Source organism: Marmota monax, unplaced genomic scaffold (assembly GCF_021218885.2).
Source record: "Marmota monax isolate L192 unplaced genomic scaffold, Marmota_monax_Labrador192_F-V1.1 WCK01_AAM20220418_F8-fsc00001, whole genome shotgun sequence".
Lineage (NCBI taxonomy): Eukaryota > Metazoa > Chordata > Mammalia > Rodentia > Sciuridae > Marmota > Marmota monax.
The window spans coordinates 21,980,528-22,008,060 of NW_026693777.1; the positions used below are offsets into that span (position 1 = coordinate 21,980,528).

Consider the following 27,533-nt stretch of genomic DNA (forward strand, 5'->3'; position numbering starts at 1 on the left):
TAGTAAAAATATCTGCTGCTCCCACCACATGGGCCTGGCCGCTGCCGGAGACAGGGCCTTGGGCTGAGTCAGCATACCTGGCACTGCATGAGCGACTGCCGCAGGTCCCCTCTCCAGCTGTCCACTGCGCCCTGGACCGCTTCCCAGCGCAGGCCCAGCTGGCGGAGTCTACTCTGGAGCTCTGTGGCTTCGGTGCTCTCAGTTGGGAGAGATTCCTTGCCGCTCACATTGACAGAGACCATTAATGCCTTGTAGTTGTCAAAAGCTTTTAATATCTCCTGCCACAGAGGGAAATGAGTGGGCTAAGTGCTCTGGAAAAGGAGGGGCTCCTTTGAACCTCAGTAGGGAGCAGGCCTTCCACACACTTCTCCGGGCAGTGGCTACTGAAACGCGAGTGACCTCGCTTGTGACTGGCTGGGAAGCATCAGGTGAGGGAACTGCCTTATAAGGCCAGGGAACCTGGCACGCTAGCCCACACGGCCCGACAGCAGAGGCTGGTCTCCTTGCTGGTGGACTCACTGGAGGCATGAAGCGATCCTGCTGACTGCCACAGCCCTTGCTCTGTGATTGACTTAATAAAATTTCTGGACCCAGATTAAAAGTCTTTTAGATAAAGTATATATCACTTTTCTATCTCCAGATATCCCAGAAATGTTATTTCTAAGATGAATGGAAATCCCTGATATACAAACGCACAAAGTAAAATAAAAGTACAAATATGAAGAGTGCTTGAATACCCCAGGACCCCTTGCCCAGGGCCTCTAGAGCTCAGGCTTGTGTTCAGAACACCTCCAAAGTACAGGGCTTGAACTGCCCCTACTCTGCTCCCTAGGCTGGTACAGGTGGGGCCCAGGCTGATTATGGGTGACAAATCCCAACAGTATAGTACGGTGACCAGATCAGGCCACAGGATCTACCAAACTGGAACTATACATATAGTTCAGACTTAAAGGTGCTGGACAGTGGCCACCAGCACCTCCACAGTCTCGAGGTAGCTGGGTACAGTGGTATCTGCCTGTAATCTGAAGTCTGAGGCAGGAGGATTACAAGTTTGAGGCCAGCCTTAGCAACTTAGTGAGACCCAGTCTCAAAAAAGAAAAAGGCCTAGGGACACGGCTCAATGGTTAAGTGCCCCTGGGGTCAATCCCCGATAACAAAAATGACAACAACAGAAAAGTCTAGAGGTGCCTGGGAAATCAGATCTGTCCATCCAGAAGTGACATGAAACAGGCTGACCTCTACCACGCTCCATCTGTGAGCTGCCACCTACCCAGCCCAGCAGTGCGTTCACGTGCCTGTTCTCAGCTCCTCTCCCTCCAGGCCTCCAGCTCACCTGCAATCTCTTCACTCTGGGTTCCATTTCCTGGATGTTGGAGGGAGGCTTTGCCATCTTTAAAGTTTCAAGCTCTGCTTCAGTTTTTCCCAGCCAAGCAGTGATGGCGCTGATATTAGAGTTCAGCTGCTGCATGTTTTGTTTCATTCTGAGTTTACTGTGAAGCTCTTGTGCCTGAATCAGTTCCCATCTGTCGAAGGCACCTGAAACAAAGCCACCAATCAAAAAAAAGCAATAATGCAGACAGACTTCTCTGGCTGAAGCTACTAGGGGTCAGCATGGTAAAAGTGTGTGGGACGCCCCTTGCAGGAGGATCTGGGTAGGGTTGTTCTCTCTTCCAGAATATGGCACAGCGCATTTCTCTGTGCCACACTCCCAAAGGCTGGAAAGAGGCGGGGACTTGGGGAGGAAACCCAGCATGGGACCGATGTGTACTCTGGTCGCCAGCTCAGCATCTCAGTTCTCCGTTTCCTCCTTTGGTCCACACACAATCACACAGAGCTATCAGCTTCACTTTAGATTTAGCTGAGCAAAAACTTTGACAGTTATTGGTCTGGTCTAATGAGGAGACACTTGAGAACACTTTATCATCTTTATTTTGATTTTTTTTTTTTTTTTTTTGGTACTGGGGATTGAACACACTGAGCCAAATCCCCAGCTCCTCCACCGCCCCCCCCCCCCCCCCGCCTTTTAAATTTAGAGACAGGGTGTTTAGAGACACCCTGTCTCTAAATAAAAAAACTAAGTGCCTCACTAAGTTGCTGAGGCTGGCTTTGAATTCAAAATCCTCCTGCCTCAGCCTCCCGAGACTTCACATTTGAGATATGTATATGAAGTCATTAAAAACTTCATCATAGGAGGCATATTTTGTCAATGTTTAAAGAACAGTTTCCAAATTAAAATGAATAGTTTAGGGACTCATAAATACAAGTCATTTAATCTGAAAATAATATTGGCTGTTGTAGAGTAAGTTTAATAGTTTCGGTGAATCATATGTTGGTCAATTCCTAATTTTGCGGGGGTGAGTGCTGGGGATTGAACCTTTACCACTGAGCTATATCTCCAACCCTTTTAATTTGTCCAGACTGGCCTCCAACTTGTGATACTCCTGCCTCAGCCTCTGGAACTCCTGGGATTATAGGTATTCACCACTGCACCCAGCTTAATTCCTAATTAATATTCTTTCAGGTGATGTTTCAAATGCTCAGCTAAGCCCAAATACCACACACAATCTCTCTGATAGCCGCCGGCATAGCAGTACCTGATGGCTGTCCTGTTAGGGTGGCCAGATGCTCGTCTTCCTGCTGAGGGCTGCCATTCAGGACTCTTGGACTTTCTTTGCCACCATCAGTGCCTGGATGTAATAGCAGCTTTCCCTAGAATGAGTCAAGAGGTCAGTTTAACAGGGGAAAGGGTCCTGGGAGGGAGAAAGGGAAGGAAAGCAGGGATATCAGGGAATGAAACAGATCAATTTATGTGTTGTGCAGGTATGAATGTATCACAATAGGTCCCATTATTATGTATAATTATAATGCATCAATTAAAAAAACAATAAAGAAGATAAACAACAAAAGCCATCAATAAAAGTTAAAAGTTTTCTGAAGAATGCCTGGGTTCAGACTAATAGGCAAGAAATAAGGGTACTGGGCCCTTTGCTTCGAAGGGCCACTCACTAGTAATATGGAGGTGGCTTCATACGTGGTTAGCATTTATAAGCAAGCAGAGCTGAGTGGAGAAACAAAGTCTCCGCAACAGGGGCTGGGGCTGGGGCTCAGTGGTAGAGCGCTTACCTAGCATGTGTGAGGCACTGTGTTTGATCCTCAGCAACATTAAAAAAAGTAAATAAATAAATAAAATAAAGGTATTGTGTCCATCTACAACTAAAAAAAAAAAAAAAATTAAAAAGCCTCTGCAGCAGCCCAGAAAAGGGCAAGATGGCAGCAATGGGAATAAAATTAAATTTTCATGCTTTAAGGTCCCCAGGAGAACCGTGGGAAGAAAACTAAAAACAATCTCTGTGCTTACCGTGTTGGCACGTTCACATTTCCACAGCATTTTCACTATTCCTCCCATTTCCCTACTGAGGTGGCTGGACAAACCGCCTCTGAGGGTGTGTGTCCTTCACGGCACACACTGGCTCTCTATTATCACAGAGCTGAATGGACTATGTTACTCAAGCCTTTGCAGAAATAAAAGTGTTTCTTTTAGGAAAACTATCCTTCCTTTCTTTGGATTGAGTCCATGTGGCCTATTTGTGTGGAATGAACAAATTTTAAAAATCCTTCAAATTTGTGGGGACATGCCTGCTTCAGACACAACAAAAAGGTTTGCGTTTTTGAAACTGGCCAGATGAAGGACACGAGAAGTGTAATGGCTGGGAGAAGCAAACCACATGGGCCCAGGGTATGTGAAGCACAGGTCAGGCGCTGGTCTCTTCCTCCCATCTTATTTCACACCAGAAGGTCAGATTAAGTGAGAGCTGCTTGCCAAGCAAAAGGAAGTATTTCTGAACTCTATGTGGCCAACCCATTGTCAAATGACTGGGATTGAATGTGTGAAGATGATCCATCTCCAAGTGGGTAGCCATAGTCACTCCTAGACAGAGGGCACTCTGACTAAATCTCCTGATGCTTACATTGCTGTTGGTTTCTCTAAAAGATGGTATTAAGATAAAAGGGATGCTTTAATTTTAACTCTCTTGTCGCTAATCCTCTGTACTAAGAATATTCTGTGGCCCATAGTTAACTCTAGGCTGTCCCCCACTTGCCCAGCCGGAGCATGCTAAGAACTCATGTAACTGAGAAGGGACAGATGCTGTGACTACCCCCCTCCCCCAATATGGCAGCAGTAATGATGACCTCCACTCCTGCGGGCCTTCTTTTACCTTTACACACATCAATCTTAGCAACAATTATGCAAGGCAGGGTTATCCTTGGGTGAGTCAAGCTCACAGAGGCAAGACAAAGTGCCTTAGGTTCTGCAGTCATGAACTGGCAGGGCTGGGAACCCAAGCCACCATCCACCATGGCCTGCCATCAAGTCTAAACATGAAGTCATGGTGTTTTGCTTAGGATGTGGTCAAGAGGTCAGTTTAACAGGGGAAAGGGTCCTGGGGAGGGAGAAAGGGAAGGAAAGCAGGGATACCAGGGAATGAAACATATTCATACCTGCATAACACATAAATTGATCTATCACAATAGGTCCCATTATTATGTATAATTACAATGCACCAATTAAAAAAATAATAAAAAAGATAAACAACAAAGGCTTGGGAGCTCAGGAGCAGTTCAGGAAGGCCCAGCAACTTGTCTCTTTAATTTTTACATGGAAAACTGACAAAACAGAAACAATTACTACTATATTATGTCAACATACACAAAGATAGTTTTGGCTAGAAACCTCTCTGGTCTGTTTGCCAGGGTCCTAATGGAGTGTGGATGGACAGTTTAGCAGAGATTTTTTTTGGTAGTGCTAGGAATCACCCAGACATTGGGACCTTGGGCCATGCTAGGCAAGTGTTCTACCACTGAACTTTATCCCCAATCCCTCAGTAGAGCAACTGTCCCATGAGAAAACCAATTCAAGATGTGCCTAGGGAGTGAGCACATGTAATTTGCACCAAAAATCTCTCTCTCTTAAATTTTAACTCTTACTCATACATTTGGGTTACATTCCCAGGAGAGTCAAGACTTACATAGGCTGATTTGTAAGGGGTGCTGGAACCCGAGGGGATGGGTGGTACATTCCTGTCACCTTCCATTTGTTTGTAGTGATGCTTGGGATGGGAAGGGCTGTCAGGAACATGCCACGAGTGGCCATCAGAAATGGATTTACCTGAAACAAAAAGTTGCAAGTGATGGTCTATTTTGCAAACAAAGGATTCCTCTTTAGTGACACAAAGCAGGTCATGGGGAATATGGCATCAGGTTATAGTGTCAAGATGAGTTCCTCAGCTCTCCTTGCAAAGCATGCATGTTTGCAAAACGTCAGTATGTCTCAGGAGGGGATGAGATGAGTCATGCAGCTGAGCGGCATCGTGCTGCACTAGATGGGATCACAGCGGAGCACAAGGAGCATGAGTGGCTGTGGGATGAGTGGCATTTTGAATGGAGCTGGTATCTTGAGTGGGGAGGGGAAACTGGGTGGCCAGGTTGGGTCTGGGGGCCAAGAAGACAGAAGGCCTCTTGGAATTGAGGGGAAGGGGTGACCTTGAAGATGGACTGGAGACCCCAAGGGCTGCTGCTCGTGGCTCTCCCCCACCACAGAGTGAAAGATAAAGGTTAGAGCTGCAAGTGGAAGAAAGGAGGTTGTTTTTCTCCTGCAGCAGAGGTAGGGGTACCCTCACCCCCACCCACCCAGCCCAGTCCCTGGAAATGGTCAGAAGCCAGGAAATAGTTCCAAACCAAGCCACCATGAAGAAAAGCTTGGTCCATGCCAAAGGACTTCAGTTAGATGGAGGAAATGAAAAAAAGGCATCATGAGAAAATTCCTCCTGCATAGCCCTGCGGGGAGGAGGGCTGGCATGGAGACGCTCTGGTGAGGGCAGGGAGCACGCAGCTATGGGTGAGTAAGGCAGTGTAAATACACCATGACACGAGGACCAAGGCGCATGGTGTCCACAGAAGGCACAGGGCAGACGGGACATGGGAGCAAGGGTTAGGATGCAATATGCGTCACGGGACTCTGCCATGTGGAGACGTGCACGGGCAGGGGCCTACCAGAAGATGCTTTCAAAGTTTTTGTGGTCATTTTAAGATAGGCCTCAGGATTTTCAGGGATTTCTACATCTGAAAAAGAATAATGTCATTTTCCTCACTGGACATGCCTGCAGATTAATGCCCAAGTAGTAAGTTAACAGTTTTGAAACATTGTCAGCTGAAAGGAGGAAACTAACTACTCTATCTTTTTTCTTAGAAGAGTTTTGAAACCAGGAGTTTTTTTTTTTTTTTCCCCCAGCTGACCTCTGATTGCCTGCTGTAGTGGTGGAAGGAGGGGAAGTTCTGTAGAAAGAACAGAGATGCTCAGTCTACTGAGGCTCCGAGAAACTCCACTGAAAAGTTAGCTGAGGAGTCTCCCCAACAGCGAGAGCCATCTGTGCGCGGCTTTAATGTCTGTATGTCAATTTCTTGCTTTTTCACCCTTTCACTGGTTCATAGGAATGAGCCAGTTCTCAGGTAAGTCAAAAGGTGGACAGAACAGAACCCAGGAAGCTATAGAAGTCTGTCTGGGTCGGCCACAAGCTAGACATCAAGAGCTGCCCGTGTCACTAGGGTGCTAGGAACACAGCCAAATGGGTCAATTTCTAGGACTCTGGGGATCTGCCATTACCTGAGAGTGCACTGTAGTATGGACCTTCCTCATCTTCTTCGTGAGAGGAGGAGCCCCCCACGTCACCTGTGTGATCCCACTCCAGAGGGATGGAGTCCACACTAACAGGGGTCTCACAGCCAGACCGCTCGTGGCTCAGAGCAGGGGGCACAAGATGGCACAGGGACTGGGGAGACGAGGGTTCCTCGCTCTCTCCCCTTTTATGCCAAGAGTCGGTCTGGATTTCTCTGGGGTCTTCCATGTCTGTTTCGGTCTCAGAGGCTTCCTTTTCATCTTCCAAACCCTAAAGGGGGGAGTATCCAGCTTTTAGAATTAACCAGTTCAAGGGCAATTCACCTAGAAGGAGCCCTGGAAGTCTGCCTGGCTAGCAGCCACCACTAGCATTTCTAAGGCTGATTCAAAAAGAACTGCACCCCCAGGCTCTGCTTATGGTTATTTAAGTTTAGCCAATCTAGAATGGGGCTAGAATCTGTATTTTGCAAAAATTCCAGCTGTTTCCAAGACAGAAAGCTGAGGTATATAATCAAACTTAAATAACTTTATCTGGAAGGTAGGGGAAAGGCTGAGCAAACTTTCGAGTTAGTAGCAAATTCCTCCAAGAATCAGAAAGTTTGAAAAACAAAACAAAAACAACTTCAAATCTGCCAACAAAACACCAGAAAGGCACAGATATTAAAAGCTTTCACACATTAAGAAACACATTCCCAAATTTGTAATGAAAAAACCATAACAGTTTTCAATGAATTCTCGGGGTACCGTCATGTGCCAGAGGAGCCCTGTACTGAGGAATACATTGAAAACAGGTCAGAGGAGCAGGAAGTTTTAGAAGTACCATCCTCTCCACTGGGTAGTGGGGACTTGGAAGTACTCACAGCTCTATTTAATAAAAGCAGAAATGAAAAATTTCAGCATAGTCTCAGTGATTTTTAACCATAAAATCAATCAGTTGAACCTCTACAAAACTGACATCCCAATTCTTTAAGCGGTTGGTGGAGCCCTGGGCAGGCGGCCTTGCCCTTACCGGAGCGTGGGAGGTCAGGCGCCGGTGGAAGCGAGAGACCCTGCCGAACACCTCCTGGCAGTACCGGTGCAGCTCCTCCAGCTCATCCTCAATCAGCACGGCATCTAGGGGTTCGCTCTTCTGAATCAGCTGCTCCCCAAACACGATGAGCTGGTCGATCTTGTTGGTATTTAACGTAATTTCCTGTTGGAAGCCCTATTTAGAGGATGAAAAAGAGACGACTTCAAAAGAAAGAAAATTGCACCCGGGGCGTCCAGTGCTATGTTCAAACAGGGCCTTAGGAAAAGGCGTGTCATTTTGGTTTTGTTCCTATTTTCATTTTGTCTTGTACCCAGGACTCCAGCTTCATCAATTTTTAACCAAGTGACAATGACGATTTAATAGTTTAAAAAGGCTGTATATGTATTTTTTTCCTCCTCCTTCTGGGCACCGATTTTTTCCAATTAATAAATTCTAAGGGTTTGACACAGATGGACGTTAATCATTCTTGGGTGTGAGGGAAGTAACTCCTCTGGTTGATACTGGGTGAACACAAGAACATTTCCCATAATAAGCAACCAATGGGCATCTGTTTGCCTCAGATGAAATAATAATGTTTATGGGTGCCATTAGGGGAGAAAAATTTTCATTTCTCATTTTCTTCTAAAGTCTAGCTAAGGAGAGAACAACCGTGAGATAAACCTAATGTAGATATTGGTTAAATCTGTTCTTGGCACCACCAATGATAGATTTCCCTTTCATTATACTCAATTTGAGTGCTAGAGAAACAGCATTGTATGACGTTTCTATTTGGAGCCTAAAGCAAATTCTCCCCTTGGATGATTTATAAGTGGCCATCAAAAAGGGGGAGGGGCCTCATTCCAATGACCCCTCAACTGCAAGGATTAGTGTCCTTGCTCATGAGAACCCAGTAATACATAGGTAAGATGCAACCTAGCTGCTCAAAGAATTCTGGAATTTGCTCTTAGAGCATCAGGTGAAATCTGTACTTGGCCAGGGCTCCTCCTCAAAGCTGCCATCTTTGAAGAGGAGCTGAGGAAGCAGCCCTTACATTCAGCTGGCGCATTTTGTCATCAGCATCGCTCTCGGAGAAGTGCTCCACATTGGTTAGCTGCAGGTCCATCTCTGTGAGCCACACCAGAATGCTCTCCCTGGTGCCCTCGAAGTCCTCCCTCTGGTTGGTGAAATGCTGCAAAGGGGAAGAAATCAGATCTGTACTGACCTTGGGAAAAAGTTCAGGTATTCATCACCTTTGGCTCAAAGGAAAGGGTGTCCGAGTGCTCGGGAAGACTTGTATCGGGGTGCCCAGGAAGCCTGAAAGCACTGTACACTGCAGCCTGGGTCTGGTCCTGGCTGTGATACCAAACAAGCCCCCAACCTCTGAGCCTTGGTTTCTACCCTAGCAAATGAGGGAGGTGTGGGAATGTTGATTATGATCTCAGAGGTCTTTTCAAACACTTGAAATTCTGTAATTCTTTAAGTCAGGGATTTTCCCCTGTCCACTGAGGAACCCCTTGGGAGGCCAGGCCAGGCATGGCAGATTTAGCAGCAGCTTCAAGATGGAAAAGTGCAGATTGCAGGGCTGAACCTGGCTAACTGACTGCCCCACTTGCCTTTGTGTAATTCTGAGCATGTTGGAGACCCAGAGGAGATGCATCACACCTCCAGTTTAGGAGGCTCTCAGATGGGCAGCCAATTTCCAGAGAAATGTGGCATTCAGAGCCAAATGACCATTCAGACTAGTAATAGTCCAATCAAGAAATTAACACAATGAGCCGGCTGTGGTGGCACACCCCTGTAATCCCAGCAACTCAGGAAGCTGAGGCAGGAGGATCACAAATTCAAAGCTAGCCTCAGCAAGTTAGCAAGGCCCTAAGCAACTCAGTGAGGACCTGTTGCCAAAAAAAAAAAAAAAAGGCTGGGGGATGCTCAGGGGCAAAAACAACAACAAAAACACAATGAAATTGTCTAGATTACTAGAAATGGTAGCCAATGTCCTCCTCAGAAGGTTAAAACCCAAACCAAACCAGAAACACCAAAACAAAACAAAACAAAATATTCTTATCTTTCTAAAAGAGTTTCAAAAGCATTCTGCCTTGAGAACAGAGTAGGGGTTAATATCACATTGGATAGCTCCTGACTATACTCCTTTAGGTTTAACTTATGAACTACAGAAATCCAGGGTGAGTACATACAGTTGGCTCTCTGTATCCTCAAGTTCTACACTGGAGGATTTGACCAACTGTGACAGAAAGTATTTGAAGAAAATTTGTCTGCATTGAACATCAGGACAAGACAAGACTTTTCTTGAGCAACATAGTGTAATAAGTATTTACTTATATTAGGGACAATTAATAATCCAGAGACAATTTAAAGTATAGGAGGAGAGGATGTGCATAGATTATTTGCAAATATCACACCATTTTGCACGAGGGACTTGAGCATCCAAAGAGTTTAGTCTCTGTTGGGGGAGGGGGAGTCCCCACTGTATTATTGAAACACCAGCCCCCAACCTCTGAGGTTAGTCACTGAGCTGTAAAGGAGAATAATGGCTGCCCCCCTACCTCTGCAATGCGGAGGGGCACATGCATGATGGGGTTTATGCATATTCCTGGGGGCACATAACAACACACAGACAGGCAAAGCAGGGCTCTTTCTGGAAGCTGTGTGTTGCCTCCACTGACCCAGGAAGCAGGGCCTGTGCTCTGCGGGCAGTCCCTGTGCTCACGTGCACACTGGAAGTTGTAGAGAGTTGTGTTTTGGTAACACAGATCACATCAATAGGCTTTACGAAGCCCCAACACAAATCCCTCTTTAAAAATGAACGCTGGCAGCTGAGGGCTCCTTGGTGCAAAGAGAACACTAAGACAGGTTAGTCCTGCAGTGAAATCTCCCTGCGCTGTTACAAGCCTGCCACTGCCTGTCCCATATCGCTTCTCCCCGAAAATCTACAAATAACCCCTGTGCTGCAGGAAAGGTTACCCTGAGTCTCCGCAGGATGGCTGTCACCCGCTTCTGGAGGTTGTCCCAGCGCTGGTTGCCCTCGTGGACCATCTGCTTCAGTTTGCTGGCAGTGTCGGTGCGGTTCTCCCGCGCCAGCCGCCGGTACTGCTTGTTGATGAGCTCCAGCTGAGTGAGCCGCTCGTGGATCTGCCGCTGGAAGGCCTGCAGCCCACGGAGGGGTCAGTGTCAAGGAGGCAGAGGGCTGGGACATGCCCCTCCCCGACCCCAATGGCTTGCTCTGTGTGGCCAGTCCCCAGTCAGCACAGGTAACAGAGGGTGACTTCACCAGTAGTTGTTGTTTCTGGTACTAGAGATGGAACCCAGGGGTGCTCTACCACTGAGTTACATCCCTAGCCCTTTTAAATTTTAATTTTGAGATAGGGTCTTGCTAAGTTGCTCAGGCTGGCCTTAGATTTTCCATCCTCCTACCTCACCCAGCCCAAGTTGCTGGGGATTTAGGTGTGCCACTGAGCCTGGCTATCCCCAGGTCTTTGATGCTAAAGCACAGGCTCCCAAGGCCAGCACATGGCTGTTGGCATACACCTTGCAAAGCTGCCTTAGCAGCTGGTGGCAGGCTGAGGATTGTGCTATCTCCTCCAGAGGTGGGGGAAGTAGGCCCTGGGAAGCCATTTAGTAGCTTCTGAGTGGCTGCTGTCTTGGTCATTAGCAGGAGAAAGGATGGGGAAGGCGTTTACCTCAAACCTCTTCAGCTCTTCTTTGGCATTTGTGTACAACACCTCAGAGGAATTGGGGCAGGCTGCTGTCCTCTCGGCAGACTTGAGCCAGTCCTCGAAGCGGGAATAATCATCTAAAAACTTCTGCCACAGGCGCCATGTCTCTTCGATTCTGATGGGAGGAAAGTGGCTTAGCCAGCCGCTCATTTCCACCCTGTGCCTTTTGGACTTGTTTTTGCCTCCTGACTGGGCTCATTCCCATCTGCCTTATGCTCATGCAGTTAGGGAGAGACCCTGCCACCCTTCCTGGGAAATATCTGAGGATGCTGCCTCCTGGTCTGTGCACCTTCCTTCTGGAAGGGCCGAGCATCTCAGAGCTCCTGCCTCACAGGGCTGAAAAACAGGAGACAAGCTCAGCAGTGCTTCATGGCCCAGTAAACAGCAGCCACAAAAGAGCTGGGGGAAGATGGCACCACACTATGTTTTTTTCCAATAAGTCCTTGGTAAACACTGGTCACCCCTACTGGGTCCTCTCTGCCAATACCTGGCACATTTCTAAGTGACGTGAATAGAGCAATTACTATGACTAAAGGCAGAGGGTGCACAGGGTTCTGTAGGCCACAGCTCGATGTTTGGGGCCAGCAGGGTCCTTACTTCATGCGCCGCTCCATTGACATGGCACAAATGTTCCTCCAGCGCCTGTCAAGGCTTCTGGTGGTCTGCTGGATGGAGTCGCACTCGGTCTCGTTGGCACAGGCGTCAGAGTCATGCAAAAGGACATCACAAATGTTGAACACGGACTCCACCCCTGCGCTGTGCTGTTCGATATCTCGCTGCAGATCCTAGGGTTGCAACAGGGTACGAAAGCCTTTGAGACAGTGGCAATGGATGGAAGGTTGGCATCAAAGGTTCACCGCTCATCCCTCCCCTAGTCTAGGGACACAGCCCTGGGTGCACTTGGGACCAACAATACAGGCTCAGCCTGTATTTGTACAGCCCTGTGCCATTGCACCTGACCCGAAGCCTAGGTGGTGGCAACAGGTGGGATTTATGTGTTGAACTGAGTGAGGGTGGGAATGGTATGGGGCCTGCTGCGCACTGACAGGTGGCCCTGCTGACCCTGAGAGGCCACTGTTCCACAGACCTTGGGCATGCTTGCAATCTAATCCAAATGACCTACCCCAAAGGCCTCCAATTTAGATTTGGTTTCTGAACTGTCCAAATCTCTTCAGCAGGAGCTGAGATTTAGCAACAGAATTGAGCTTTTATGGGTCACAGAACTCTGGAACCTACAAAGAGCCCTGTGCTGTCTCTCTACATACGTCCTCCTGTGTGGGTAGCTGTAAGGGTGTGCATGGCCTCTCCATGAGCCCATCAGCGGCTCCACAGGTCCCAGGGAAGAATCCTGGGACTCCTCTACCCAGAGAGTGGGGCTGTGACCTGGGGAGGGGGGAAGGATCTCTGGATTCTTCTCCCATGATAGTGACAGTGATGCCGTTTCCCAATTTGGAAAAAAGAATACTTATGAAAATGCATGGTCACAGGAAAAAGATAAAAAATTTCATAAGAGGAAACATGGGGCTAGAGATATAGCTCAGTGATAAAGCACCTGCCCAGCATGCATGAGGACAACACACACACACACACACACACACACATTTTTTCAGTCATTGTGAGAGAATAATTCTTTCACATTCCATGGGTGGGCTGGGGAGTAGGGAGACAGATGAGGAGCCTGTTTGTTTTGCCATTCTGGATGGGATAGGCTTCCCCTGACATCCAAATTATGTGATACATGACAGGAGACTACACTGTTAATCCTAAAGCTGAATTATGTTGTAAAGTAGCCAGGACCAAGTTAAATTCTATTTCAATTGTTTGATAATACCACCATTTCTGAAATTGCACAATGGTTTAAGTAAGCCACTATCAATTCTACTAAGCTATAAACCAGTTTTCAAGAGGATTACTTTACAAACAGTGGCTGCCACCAGCTGCAGAGAGGCAGCTCAAGGTCATTCCAGGTCAGCTCAGTATTTAAATAATTTTGGAGACAACTACTATATGCCTAGGTAGGCCTAATATTTTTTTACATTTCTTCTTTCAAATGCACAATTTGGATCATTGTGTGTTTGGGTGGATTTGAGAGAACAAATTCGAACACTCCACCTGAATTCTAAATCAGCCAGCTGCTAGCACAGATCCCGAGTAGACATGGGCACCAAGTTAAACTCAGAAGAAACATCTCTTCCACTCGGTCACCCTGTGAGCCCAGGGAGAGATGTGCAGGGTGGGTTTTTGAAGCTCTACAGCTCAGGAAGAGTATCAGAAATGCTATAAGGGTGGCAGTATCCCCAGGGCCAATACCAGGACTAGCTTTAAAATTATTACATTTAAGTTGAATTCCAGTTTTTAAGAATTCTTACTGGTTTATAGAATTAGAACAGGTTTTTCTGAAATTTACTGATATTGATACATATCCTTTGAATTATTAAAGTAATAACAGTAATTTAGCACAGTAGTGCTAATTGAGTAATTCTGACAAATTAATTGAAAAATTCCCTCGATCTCACCTGGCTCCAACTGGGTAGAATTTGATGAAGATGCTCAGAGAAAGTCTAGTCTATGGATAAACATGAATGCCATGTTTTTTTTGTTTTTTGTTTTTTTAAACCAGGGATTGAACTCAGGGCACTCAACCACTGAGCCACATCATCAGTCCTATTTTGTATTTTATTTAGACAGGGTCTCACTGAGTTGCTAAGCACCTCATTGCTGAGGCTGGCTTTGAACTTTCGATTCTCCTATCTCAGCCTCCCGAGCTGCTGCGATTACAAGTGTGCACCACCACACCTGGCCGAATGCCATGTATTTTAATAGATTCTTTGCAGTTAGCTTACATTAGTTATCTAGCTTATATTGAATAAATGTTTAAAGAAAATTTAATAAAATTTAATAAGTGACAGAAATGAGGTTCTAAACCAAGTTAAAAAAAAGATCATCCACATTTTGGCTGAATAAAAGCAAAAGCCCTACATTTTCAACCACAACCACCCCCCAAATACCTAAAACACCAGAGTGGCCTACTGATGTTGGAGTTTCATGCATAAAATCAAGTTGTAAATTATATTTTTAAATGTAGATCTTCCAAGTCCTAGACAAGTATTATTTTGCAAATTAAATAAAATAATCCTGTTGCTATGCCCACTGAGGCATGAGGCTGAACAATAATTGCATTTCAGAGACTATCCAAACTTGGAGATGAACTGAGTTTAAGGAAAGGCAGAAGACAATGGGAAAGACTTTTGCCAAGGGTTTTGGAAAGGGGCTCCTCTTCACTCTGTTTTCCTGAGCAGTTGACAGTGAAGTTAGGAAAGAGCAGAGGAGGAGGAGGAAGAGGGGGCTCAGCAAGAGGTGATGGGGGGAGACATAAAACCAGAGAAGAGATGCAGTCAGGAAGGAGGAGGATAAAAAGAAACCAGAAAAATAAGATAAAGAAGAAAATCACAGAGAGGAACCCATGGTGTGGTGGCTCCAGGAAGTCTCCATGGGAGGGGCTTGGGTGGCAAGCCAGCCAACCAGGGTAGTGTTGGGGGACGGTTAGGGGGCTTGGAGTGAAGCTGATTGGGCCTTTGGGGGAAGAGGCTATTGGTCATTACAGAATGAGAGGGCAACTAAAAATGTCCCCAAGTGCCATCTGGCATCCTCAGGGATTCAACAAACAAACAAACAAAAAATCAGGAGAGAAATGTTTAAGACTCAGTGAAAGTGGCTCATGATTTGTCACTAATGGGCGCCATTTCCTTTGCATTTTGAAAGAATGACCCCATCACCAACTATCTAAAGAAGTTCTACCAAAGAAAGAAGAAACCCAGAGGACTCTCATAGAGTCTAATCCTTCCTCACCAGGTCCCTAAGGACATTACAAAGAGGACCCAGGGACATCATGGCTCTTTAGGGAGCTGGGGGCATTTGCAGGAGGCAATACTAGGCAATCCCAAGCTTTTGGGTCCTTTACCAGAGGCAATCGAGCAACTTATTATATTTATTAGGGATGAAAAAGTAAGGTTTTTAAAAAAGTGACTCATAAGTTCATTTGTGTGCCACTTCTGTTTTTAGTGTTTTGGATGGTCTAGGTTTAGTATAAGAAACACATGCCTGTTCATTCTATTCAACAAAAGTACTAAAACTTTGCTCAGGTGGCAGAACAATGAAATGAATCCCCTCCCTTCCAAAGATGCCTAAATCCTAATTCTAGAACCCATGAATATATTAGGTTACAAGGTAAAGGAGAATTTAGTTTGCTGATCATTTGACTTAATATAGATCATTTTAGATTATCTGGGTGGGTGCAATGTGTTCCTGAGAGTCCTTAAAAGTAGAAGACTTAGAGGAAGATGCAACTATGGAAGAATGGCCCATAGAGACAATGTTGATTGATGTCTTAGAAGGTGGAAGAAGTGGGCCAGAAGCCCAGAGATGTGGGAGGCCTCTAGAAGCCAGAGGGCAAAGACATGGATTCTCCTGTGGAGCCCTCAGAAGGGCAAGCTCCAGGTTGGTGCCTGGTCAGAACTGTAAGATTAATACATTTGCATTTTTAATCTGTAAACAACAGCAATAGAAAATTAATATATCTAATTTATTTGCTGTAATGGTAGTCCTAAATACTAACTCCACAACTATTTTGATAACCAAAAGGGATAAGACTTCCATTATGGTAACTTTGAATTCTATAAAGAGGGAAACCTCGAATCCATCAGATGGAAATTATGTATCATTTCAGTATGGGAACAAATAGGTCAAGAGAATGGCAGTTCTAAATTGTACACTTTAGGAATAAATATCCTGCAATTTAGTGTGTCATATTTCAGATTTATAAAAAGTTAACACAGTTTTGAGCCTGTACTAAATTCAGCCAATCATTCTTTAAGAGCAAAGATACTGCCATCTTTCTTACTATATATCTGAAAAAACTCACCACTCAGGATTGATAGTTGTTTGCAATGCCTTATCTATTAAGAGACTAGAAATTAAGAAATTTGTCCAACAGATTACATTTGTAAATGAAGCTGATGATGTTCCACTGAGAAGTGCATCAAAATCTCTAGACTGTCCACTAAAGTTCTTTGAAATTTATGTCATATTCTTTCTCCACAAAGCAAAGACAGAATTTAGATGACCTTAATAAAAAGACACCCTTAGATATCTGAAGTAGTAAAACCAGTACTAATTTGTAGCAATATTAAATCATACTAATTTGAAAGCCAGAATAGGCATAATTTGAATAGTAAAGGTAATAGTAATATCAAATACTTGGCTCTGTTTATAGAAGCATGAAATGACACTTGTAATCATTAAAAGGATGGACTGAATGTCATAGAACAGGCAGCCTTCTGGCCTTGAATCTGGGGGAAATGTGCCAACCCAAACTGTCTCTAAGCACCTATGATAGATAGGATGAGCACAGGGGAGGTTAAATGGGACAAAACCAGATTCAAATCTAAGAATCATACGCCTTGCATGGTTGGAATAATCTGCCTATAGCTCTGAAAGAAAACGGAGATGAACAAAAGCCACAGAAAGAACAATATAAACTTGGTCATTTAAAAAATAAAGACAAACTTGGGCAGTGCATTATGAAAATGGCATGTGAGTAAAATTTATAGAAGGCAGCAAAGTGGATTCAATAAACTAGTGATGTCAGAGAGCACCTGCCAGTGGGCACAGTGGCCAATGCTAGTGGAACTCAGTGATTTTTCAAAATGCAGATTTCCAAGGTTAGCTCAGAGCATGCATATATATAACTGATGACAAAATGCAAAGTGTGGTAAACTCTGCAAACCTGAACTTCTTGGCCCGAGTATGTTCCTTTGCTTGTATAAAAGAATTTTCTTTTGAGACAGGGTCTCACTAAGTTGCCCAGGCTGGCTGGAACTTGTGATCCTCCTGCCTCAGTCTCCTGAGTAGTTGGACTGTAGGCATGCATATCTTATAATTTTTGTTTTTTAAAAAAATGTCTATCAGACACAAATAGCATGACCCCATGAAAACTTTCCTTCATAAAAAGAGTTATTTCTTTTCCAACTTGTTGCCTTTCAAAACTGTTAGCAAAACACAACAAAGATCAAAGTTAAAAAAAAAAATGACTAAACTAAACCCCCTAATTTCTCACTAAGATTAAGGTCTACATCTTACACACTATTTAAACTGTTTCATAAAGAGCTATGTGAATGGGTGGGCATTCAAGAGATGGACGCCTCACACATATAAAAATGCAGACAGGCAATCAGGGTTTTTTTCCTGGAAAAAAACAAACCGATATTATGAAATGCAAACATGCTGAAACACAGCAGATGATGTGGGCAGGTCTGTGTTCGTTATCAGACTTGCATCTTAGACACCTCTGCTGGGACACAGCTCACTTCCCATGGCCCCACCTGCTGCTCAGCGAGCCTCTTCTGGATTTCCTGATCGTCACAGACGTCGTAAACAACCGGCTTCGAAAGCTCAGACTCGATGCGAGCCAACCAGGTGCGAAGATTGCTCATGTTTTTGTCTAACTGCTGAATAAAAGCAAATGTCTCCTTCAGCTTCTTCACCCTGAACATATTTGCAGAAAAAAAAAAAAAAGATGGAAGACAAAAACTCAGCATTTAGTGACAAGAAAAAGGGACCAGCCAATAAGGGTGTTGGTGGGTAAAGGATCAAAACTTGCTCTGATCTTCTAACAGGAACGACTCTCATGTCACCAGAGTTCTCACAGAATACATGCCACTTTGCAAAACTGTCACCTCAGTTGATTTTTTCATATGGACTTAGTCTACCCATGCAAACAAGGATGTCCTATCATTCCCAAAGTGGGGGCCCCCTGAAGTCCTATCCATCTTGCTGGGCCTCCAGAGGTGAGATGTCACTTCTCTACAATAACCACTTTTGGCTTCTTTTGCCCCGTTTCTGTCTTGGGTATGCCTGAGACAATTGTCTTCCCGAGAGATTAAAGATGTCACACGCCTGGCTAGTTGGTAGTTAGCCCACAATGCCTCTCATGGGACCTTGCTCTGAGCAAGAGAAGGACACATGCCAAACCCACCACTTCAGCCAGGATCGATGGTGCCACTGAACCAGCCCATGTGGGTACTAGAGGGTCGCCTGTCAGTCAGAGGGTGGGGGCAGAGGTGAACGGTGCCCTCCAGCGCAGTTCTAAGTGCCTGCTACCTGGCCAGTCTGCCTCAGATCCTGCCCAGGCTGACTCCACATTGAGCATATTTGAAAAGACGCATGTGGCGCTGGTGTAAAGTGGTGCACTCACCAAAACCAAGTGCCACCGAGGGACAACCACCATAATTTTATGTAAATACTGAAATAAAATGTGTCAATAAACCCTTTCATGAAAGTCCTAAAAGGAGCGTGAGTGAGGGTGACCTGGGGGATTTTCAGTTAATCCCAGCGACTTCAACTAGTAGCTACAGTTGAAATTTCCCACTTACCAATCCTCAAGCTGGAAGATACTGTCAGAACTACATCCCATGGCTGGGAGCGCTAAAGAGAGAAACTGGGGTACTGACCCTAACTCACTGGACCACACTGACCTCCATGCCACCACCACCTCTTACTTAACTGGACAACTTCCTACCTAGAGGCCTCCTTGCCCTCCTACCCACCTTTGGTTCTGAAGCTGAAGGATACATCCTGGAAGGCGGGTCTGATCCATGGCCACAACACAACAGTTGCTGCCTTTCCTGGACAAACCAGTTTAATCACGTGATCTCCTCCAGCGTTTAGTGGCCTCTGCCTCTAGCCCTTCAGTTTGCAAAGTAACTCCTCTTTCCTTCTGGAGCTTCTCTCCACTGCCCCTCCCCCACAGGCTCCCACAGTATCTGGGCCTCCCACCTGGCGCCCTAACAGTGAGTCTCTGCACCTATCAACACAGAGACTAGCTGCCAGGCAGCACTCCCACACCGCCTGGTGGGCCAAAGGTGTCCACAAACATTTGCTGAATGGATAAATATAGCTAAAGCCCTTCTACAGCTTAGGAATTGGGCAGACCACAGAGGTGTGCATGTGTATTTTGTTTTTGTTCCTTACAAGGGACCAAGTCAACCAGCTCTATTGTCAGGGTGACCTGTTATGTTCTCCCTTATCCCCAGTAGGCCTCTGAAGTCTCCCAATTCAGAAAGGCAACAGGATCCAAGTGAGGTTAAGGCCAGAGCTTCGGAGGTGAGCTGCCCAGGGTCAAGTCCATTTCACTATCTATAAGCTATAAATCCCTGCAAGACCCTCAGTTTCTGACTCCTTGTTTCTTTGTTATCTGTAAAATTAAACACCTTGCAGTGGTTGTGGGACCAAAATAACAGAATGCATGCATGTAGAGCCACTGGGGCATAATAAATGCTTAATAACACTAGCTCTTCTTATGCTGACTGGGTTTACAGGAGACTGTGAAAATAATAATGCCTTTTCTATTCAGCACTGGACCTCACCAAGTTCTTTCATAGGTGTTTTAATCTTATTAGCACCATAGACTGTTCAGGCTTGTAAGCTGTGGAGTCTGGTGGTGAAGGACACAGACAGGCCCTGACCACAGGGTTTCAGTCCTGTTTAATCTCATGTGAAAAATGGTGCTAACAGTAGCACCTTCCTTCCTGGGTAGCTGAGAGGACCACAGGAGACACAATGCATGAAGGGCACCGGGGACACTGTCTGATGTGATGGGCAGATGCCCAGGGACTGCGTGCATGATCAGTTTCAAGGAGGAATATTCTCCAAATTGCACTCTTACTGCTAACAAGTTGCCTTCAAAGTCACTAAGAGGATTCATTGAAAAAAAAGTAACAGAAGCCCAAGCCAGGCCTGGATACATTGTAACCTGGTTGAAGCAGGGGCTTCATTTCCACCAAGTTAGCATTATGCCCTCCTCACCCAAACATTCTGCCACCCTGCCTGTCCAGGGACCAAAAGTCTTCCACACAGTTGGGAAGGGCTGTCCTCCTTGGAGGCTCTGCTGGAGAAGAGGCCTGGGCAGGTTCAGGTTCAGTTCAGCAGCCTCCTCTTCCCTTTTCCCAGGATGGCAGCCATTCACTGCCTTCATCCAGCATCTGACCCTATTTCACCATAAGAATCCCGGCCTCTTTCTTATTGTAAAAAGAAAGAGGGCTGGAATGCAAGTTTTTTATATGAAGGTGACAAGCAGCAAAATAATCTGGGTGTAAGAATACGGGGGTGCAGTGGTCTTGATTGACTTCAGCCCTAGGGGTTAGCCATGCCATGCATGATAACTCCTACAGGAGGGGGATGAATAATTTGCTCGGCTTCCCAGGACTGTGGTTTCTAAGGGGTGCTTCAGACATATCAATGGGACATAGGTATAACATACAGGCTGAGCATCCCTGTTCTGAAAAAATCTAAAATCTAAAATACTCCAAAATCAGACACTTTTTTTTTTTAAGCACAATCATGATGCCACAAGTGGGGAATGCCACTCCTGATCTCGTGTGATGGTTTACATCAGGACACAGGCAACACTGAAAGTTACTATGTGAAACTATGTCTGGGGTATATATGAGAATCCTAAATGAATTTTGTGTTTAGACCCAGGTCCCATCTTTAAGGTATTTCATTATGTACATATGAAATTATTCCCAAATCTGAAATCCAAAATACTTCTGTTCCTAAGCATTTTGGATAAAGGACACTCAGTCTAATAGACTTTATTCTGCTAACCCATTCTTTTAAAGTATCTACATTGGATATGACTTTTAATACATAAACCTTATTACTAAAATGGAATATCTGTGTAACATAGCATCTAACAGGCTGACCCGTGCCAGGCCTGCAGTGGTTCACATGTTAGCAACTCATTTAATCCTTATGACAATGCTAAGAGATGGGTATTATCATCATTCCTATTTGACAGTTGAAGAAATGGAAGTCTGGACTCATGGCTCCAGGATACACTACTGCATTACTGGGGATAGAAGCCAGTCCACACAGCGCTAGGCTATAAGCTAGTGTGTGGGGAAGAGGTCAGAAGGCTCAGATATGCTGTCCCCATTTCCTTCCCATGATTTTCTTTCAATGCATTTAACTATTTGCTTAATCTTGGTTGCTGTGCACATTCTGGAAATCCAAAGATAACTGGAAGATAGGTCTTATTCCCACAGAGCTCATGACCTTGCAATTTAGACGTTATGATAGGGGAGATGCACAATAAAGATCTATTGAATGAGGTTCACTTATACCTTCATGTTTGTTTTTTTTCTATAAAAGAGGTGGTCACATTATATTTGAAAGGAGAGAAATGAAGACCAGAGCACATCAAAGCCCTTTTGCCAGAAAACAACATGGTGCCCTCCAGTGAGCCACATGTGCCCCTAAACTCAATTTCCAAATGAAGTGGAACAGGCACACAAATCAGGTGCACACTTAGGGTAAATTCAAGAAGAGAAGGCAGAGGGAAGGCAAGAAGGTTGCCAAGAAGCTATATAGCATTCATCAGTCAGAATTGAACCTATTCCATGTATCAACCTCTGTCTGGAAGCACAACACCCCAAATGTATGAGAATCAAAATGTTGCTCCTTGGATAATCATGTTACAACTCACTCCAGGAACATCAGATGCATTGCTGAGTTTGTAATGTTCTGTTCTCTACAGATACTGTAACCCAAATCACATTTCCCAGGTCAGTAACTTATGTGCCATTTGCCAGCCCCAGCAACTGGCCTCCACATTAGGACTCCTTAAAGTTGCTCTTGGAAAACATCTGAATTTCAAGTTAATATGGAGAAAAAAGGAAATCTATTCAGAAGCCAGTCCGTTGGCACAACCCTGCATTACATCAACCACCTAAACAGTTTGTTTATGTGGCTCCCATCTCTGTACTTGCCCACATTTTGACCCAGGTGCTCTTGGCTAACACTTCTCACATATATGCCAACAAATATTTATTCAGAAAAATGCAGCATGATTTCCTGAGCTGAATTCTGAGGTCTGATGATCAGAACAATAAAAATTTTTTTAGATGCAAAGGGGGAGCTGTCTGCCTATACAGATATTTTCCATGAAACCAAACAAAAGAATTATACCCAAGAGTAGCTATAAAACAGAACAGTTCTTTTGCAAGGATTATGGGTAGAAATGCAGAAAAGAATTAAGGTGAACAAAGTTTTTCTTTTATCTTGACTAGTGATGGATCAGAATGTAACACTGACAAATACTGCTCTCCTTCCAGAATGAACAGTCAAAATCAAGGTGAGTTGGTTAGTAGCAGTCTCTGCATCTAGCCCAGGTCTTACAATGCAATGGAGGCTTTAAATAATACCTGCATATACATTTAGAATAATTAATAGTTGTGCATAGGGAATAATTTACCTTTCAGTCCAGTTCTCCTCATGCTAAGGAGTCTACTCTGAAATTACTAAAGCCCTAGATTAGCATAAATTAACAAAAAATTCCTATGCCAATGTGGACAGCAGAACAAAAATCACAAGGAAAAACTGAGATGGTTGAAAGCACCCAAATTTGTGCAGAAATCAACACTCCAACATGGGGGCAGCTGTCAGCTGCTAAAAACGCTGTATGGATCCTGTATAACTCTGATCTTTTTCAAGAGCTAAACATCTTTATAGCAAAATAATCAATTGCTCCAAGATCCCAAAGCCCTGATGTGAGGACACGGACATGACAACACATTCTGGAGCTAATCGCCTGGCTGGAGCATTTCTGAGGCCGGAAGACTCCCATCTTCCACACAGCACAGTCGCTGTCTCTCTGCCCTGTTTGTCGGAGGCAGCCTGCAGACACCGCTCGCCTGCTGACGCCGGAGAACCCATCCCCCGATGGCTGAGCGCATATCCTCCACCGCCACCATCTCATCGGTGATCTCTATTGTCACCAAAATGAGAGAGCAGAGACACAAGAGACAGCTACCGTGTCGCCATAGGCAGAGCTGATGGCTGAAATGGCACTTACTGTATATGAGAAAAAGTCATTCCTTAGGTTGAAGCGAAAGCTCCAAGTTCCCGGCTGCACCTCCACCTCCCAGGGCCGGGGCGGCCCCTCCCCCTGCCCAGCGTGCCCTCTTCATTCACTGGTTCAGCATCTTGCAGAGCAGCGGAGGCAGCCCTCCCCAAGGCTCCTCACGGAGGTGAGGCGGCAGGGCTGGCTCAAGGGCCCGGAGTGAGGCCAGTAGCAAAGGAAGACACCTTCTCTGCCCACTGCAATTTTTAATCTCTGTTTTCTCCCTTCCAATAAACAAACATCTCCAGCTCTTCCCTCAGACACTCCGTCTTTGTTCTGACGCTACAGGATTGCAATGCTGGGGGAAGAAAGTCCCAGTGTTATCTTGGCTCTGGGTTATTTACCAAGTGCTTTAAACCCAGGGAAGAAGCAGATTGGAGACATGGCAAAAAAAGGATTTCTGTTCTCAAATTAATTTTTCTGTTTCAAGTTTTTGGAAAGGGACGATGAAATATCTGAAGCCCCTGAGTCTAACAGGGATGCCTTCCTCCTGTATTCCTAAGGGGGACATTTCCCAGTGGGGATTTTCTGCCCTCCCTTTTGAGTCCTGTGCATCTTGGTTTAGGAAGATCAGAGAGTTCATATAATCCATTCCATTGCTTTTTGCAGAAAAATTCCATCTTGCTGTACAAATGGTGCTCAAGATTTTGCAGGGGAAGAAATTGTGTACTTTTCCTTGCTAGCTCCTTCCTTACTATAATGTGGGCACCTGGCAATTCCTCCTTATCCCTAGCCTCAGTTTCTCTGGATGATCTGAAGTGGCTCTGTTTACCAGACCATTGCTTGGTTTGTGTTAAGCTCACTTCCAGCCCTTATTTTGTGACTCCATAATATTAATCCATTCTCTTGGGTTCCTAAAGCCCAACATTGGATCATTATGACATCCCCACCTTGAAACACAGCAAACATTCTAAACCAGTGGAATTAGGAATACGGATTTGGTAGCATTTCTCCCCAAATGCAGCATCCAATTAACTTATGCTCACATACTTGGCTACTCCTGTGACCTGCTAAACATGAACCTCAGAGAGTCAGTGCCCTGTATCATCCCATTGATGGCTGCTCTCTTCTGGGGAGTGGGAGTCCCTTGACTCCCCAGGAAGGTATTGGGAGCAGCAGTCACCTGTTCTAGAGCTGCAATGATCAGATGATGGAAAAGAAAATGGAAGTGGGGAGGCCTATCTCATAACTTGCTTCCTTTATGCTAAAATATCTCAATTCTTCCTGCTCCCCTGCACCAGACAACCTACTAAGACCAGAGCAAGTCAGTTTTGTGACTAACAGAATTGTTTGGTCTTTCCCAATAACCTTGAGAAAATATAGATAAAAGGAGAGCAGTGAAAAGCGTTATCAGTTTAAAAAGGCATGTCTGCCTGCCCATTCTGCAAGGGAAGGAAAAACAATCTTAACACATGGTTGCCATGGTAATAACTGCTGAGTTATGACAACATTTTAATTGTTACTATTATAAATTAGGCGGGCTTTTCATATGGGTAGGTAAAATGTGAAAATTATGCTTAATTTCTTTCCATGGACTTGATACTTCTGAAAGCAAGAGAGCAAGCCATTGTAAATAGGAAAGGATCAAGACTGTGAGTAATGTTCTTACTTCATTGATTCCTAGGACTCAACATTGGTTAAGAATGCCAAGCCTGTTAATGAAGATACCACAGAAGAGAAATTAAGAAGGGCAACATTGCTTTCCTTAGAAAATACAGACAAGGTGGGGCTGGGTGTAGCTCAGTAACAGAGTGCCCCTCTAGCATGCATGAGGCCCCAGGTTCCATCCCTGTTACTTCAAGGAAAAAAGTACAGATAAACAAAAAGAAAAATTCAAATCTCTAATGATCCAACATGGAAAGATAACTAACATAAAAATTCTGGAGGTACCTCTTTTAGGCACTGAAAGTTTTCATCAGATCATTCCAGTATGTTGCTAGAAAGAGTCTTTAAAGAATTCCCATACCTGAAGAGGCTCCATCACAATGCGTAAGCAGCAAGGCACGATAAGGCATGCCTATAATCCTAGCTAGTCTGGAGGCTGAGACAGGAGGATCGCAAATTCAAGGCCAGCCTCAGCAATTTAACAAGGCCCTTAGCAACTTAGTGAGAACTAATCTCAAAAATAAAAATAAAAAAATAAAAAGGGCTGGGGATGTAGCTCAGTAGTTAAATGCTCCTGGGGGTTAATCCCTAATCCTGAAATAACAAAAAACACACAACCACATACACCATTAACCAGAGTGACTCACTAAAGACACAGACACCTGTGGTCACAGAACTCCTGCTTCATTAGGATTTGGTCATGCTTTCCCATCTATGAAATGGGAAGGGGCTCTGGGAAACAAAGCTAGATGGATTTTTTTTTTTTTTTAGGTGTTTCATGAATACTGTTTTTTTTTTTCTTCTTTTTTCTTTTTAAATAAAACAATAGTAGGTCAGATTATGAATCCTTCTCTGGCTTCAGTCCCATTAAGGAGATGAAATCCCAGACTCCCCTGGTGTGGTGGCACGTGCGTATAATCCTTAGCAATTTGTGAGGCTGAGGCAGGAGGACGGCCAGTTCAAAGCCAGCCTGAGCAACTTAGCAAGCCCCTGAGCAACTTAGTGAGACTCTGTCTCAAAATTCAAATTACAATTAAAAAATAAAAAAGGAGGCTAGACATGTGGCTCAGTGATTAAGCACTCCTAGGTTCAAACCCAGGTACCTACTGCCCAAAAAATCCCAGACTCCTTTGGGAGCTTTAGTCTGTGCTGGCTAAAGCATGTTAACTTTGCATCTTTTCATCCATCACCTGGCATTTTTTTTTTTTTTAGAGAGAGAGAGAAAGAGAATTTCAATATTTATTTTTAGTTTTCGGCGGACACAACATCTTTGTATGTGGTGCTGAGGATCGAACCCGGGACGCACGCATGCCAGGAGAGCGCGCTACCGCTTGAGCCACATCCCCAGCCCCATCACTTGGCATTTTGTACTTAATCTGTTCCATGGTAATATAGTGCCCTCTAATCCAGAATATTGTATGTATTGATGGGGTTTTTTTTTGGGGGGGAGGGGAACTTCTGTAATTTAGTAATCTTTCCTTCATTCAGGTTTTGCTGAGTCACTTTTCAGAGATATTATCTAAGAAAACTGAGGAGGAGCTAATAGCTACAATAAAAAATTAAATTCATTCAATCTATTACATGTACACAGTAGCATAGAACTAATATTTCTTGTCATCAATCAGATTGGATTCTAGATGACCACACCATCATCAAAAAATATGCTTTCGGTGTTTTTCAGTAATGAAACTGATAGCATGTTTCCTAAGAATTTAAGAGGACACAAATATAAGATACTATAAATATAAGGGCCCTTGATGACAGCTAAATTTCCCAATCCCGCCACGACACAGAGCCAGCTCTGTGAATTCTAATTGCCACGTCAGGGCCTGTTTAATCTTATGTGTCAGGACTTGGGCTCCCTGACTCTTTGATAAAGTTATTTCAGGACACCAGACTTCAGGTTCTTGAAGGATTTTACAGAAGCGGAATACTTTATCAGTAGAGAAAAGATAGTCGTTTTGGGGTGAGTCTCTTCTCCCAGCTATGGTTATCATGGCCACGCTGAATGGACATCATGTGTGTGTGGATGGACCCAGGATCATCATCTGGCATTTTAGTCCTCACTTTTGAGTGCCATTTCAAACCTCAGAGTTAAAGACTTCTAGTGAAAAATTTTAAAGTTATGAGGCCAAACACCTATGTGGGGTTCCCAACTCTTTCCTTCCCCCACAGCAATGCCCCCGTCCAACGCCCAGGATGCAGTCAGTGCTGGGGATCAGATGAGCTGATTCTATGTGAGGATGGCTCACCGCAGGTCCAAGCTTGCTGTCTGGATCCTTGACTCACTTGAAGGGTTCGCTCAGCTAAAAGCTCCTTACACTCCACCTGGCCCTTCTTTAATGGTAAAAGATGTTACTGTTCCCAAGTCCCTCAGCACCAGGCTCTCGATGTGTCCCACACATTTCAGTGTTTCCAACTGGAAGGGTCTGGGATGGCAGGGAAGCAACACAACTGCCAGAATTGAAATCCTGGTTTTGTCATGAGCTGGCTATATAACTAACTATGGGTAAATTCTTTAACTTCAGCCCTCGGTTTCCTTATCTGTAAAAT

At 44.8% G+C, this 27,533-nt stretch overlaps 1 protein-coding gene across 9 annotated transcripts in view; it reads right to left on the reverse strand.

The window, feature by feature from the left end:
- Syne2 (spectrin repeat containing nuclear envelope protein 2) overlaps positions 1 to 27,533 on the reverse strand; it is a 336,172-nt gene that overhangs the window by 4,490 nt on the left and 304,149 nt on the right. For 7 of the 9 annotated variants that reach the window (XM_046461329.2, XM_046461328.2, XM_046461326.2 and 4 more), the window contains 12 exons: positions 17,797 to 17,959; positions 12,014 to 12,201; positions 11,381 to 11,531; positions 10,665 to 10,847; positions 8,734 to 8,871; positions 7,683 to 7,877; positions 6,662 to 6,944; positions 6,052 to 6,120; positions 5,028 to 5,167; positions 2,595 to 2,709; positions 1,334 to 1,536; positions 78 to 278 (listed from right to left, as the gene is read on the reverse strand). In XM_046461329.2, the coding sequence (XP_046317285.1) occupies positions 78 to 278; positions 1,334 to 1,536; positions 2,595 to 2,709; positions 5,028 to 5,167; positions 6,052 to 6,120; positions 6,662 to 6,944; positions 7,683 to 7,877; positions 8,734 to 8,871; positions 10,665 to 10,847; positions 11,381 to 11,531; positions 12,014 to 12,201; positions 17,797 to 17,959 (2,029 nt within the window). Of the gene's footprint in view, positions 1 to 77; positions 279 to 1,333; positions 1,537 to 2,594; positions 2,710 to 5,027; positions 5,168 to 6,051; positions 6,121 to 6,661; positions 6,945 to 7,682; positions 7,878 to 8,733; positions 8,872 to 10,664; positions 10,848 to 11,380; positions 11,532 to 12,013; positions 12,202 to 17,796; positions 17,960 to 23,327; positions 24,231 to 27,533 lie in introns of those variants that run through there. The other 2 variants (XM_046461330.2, XM_046461327.2) reach the window with 2 other exon arrangements.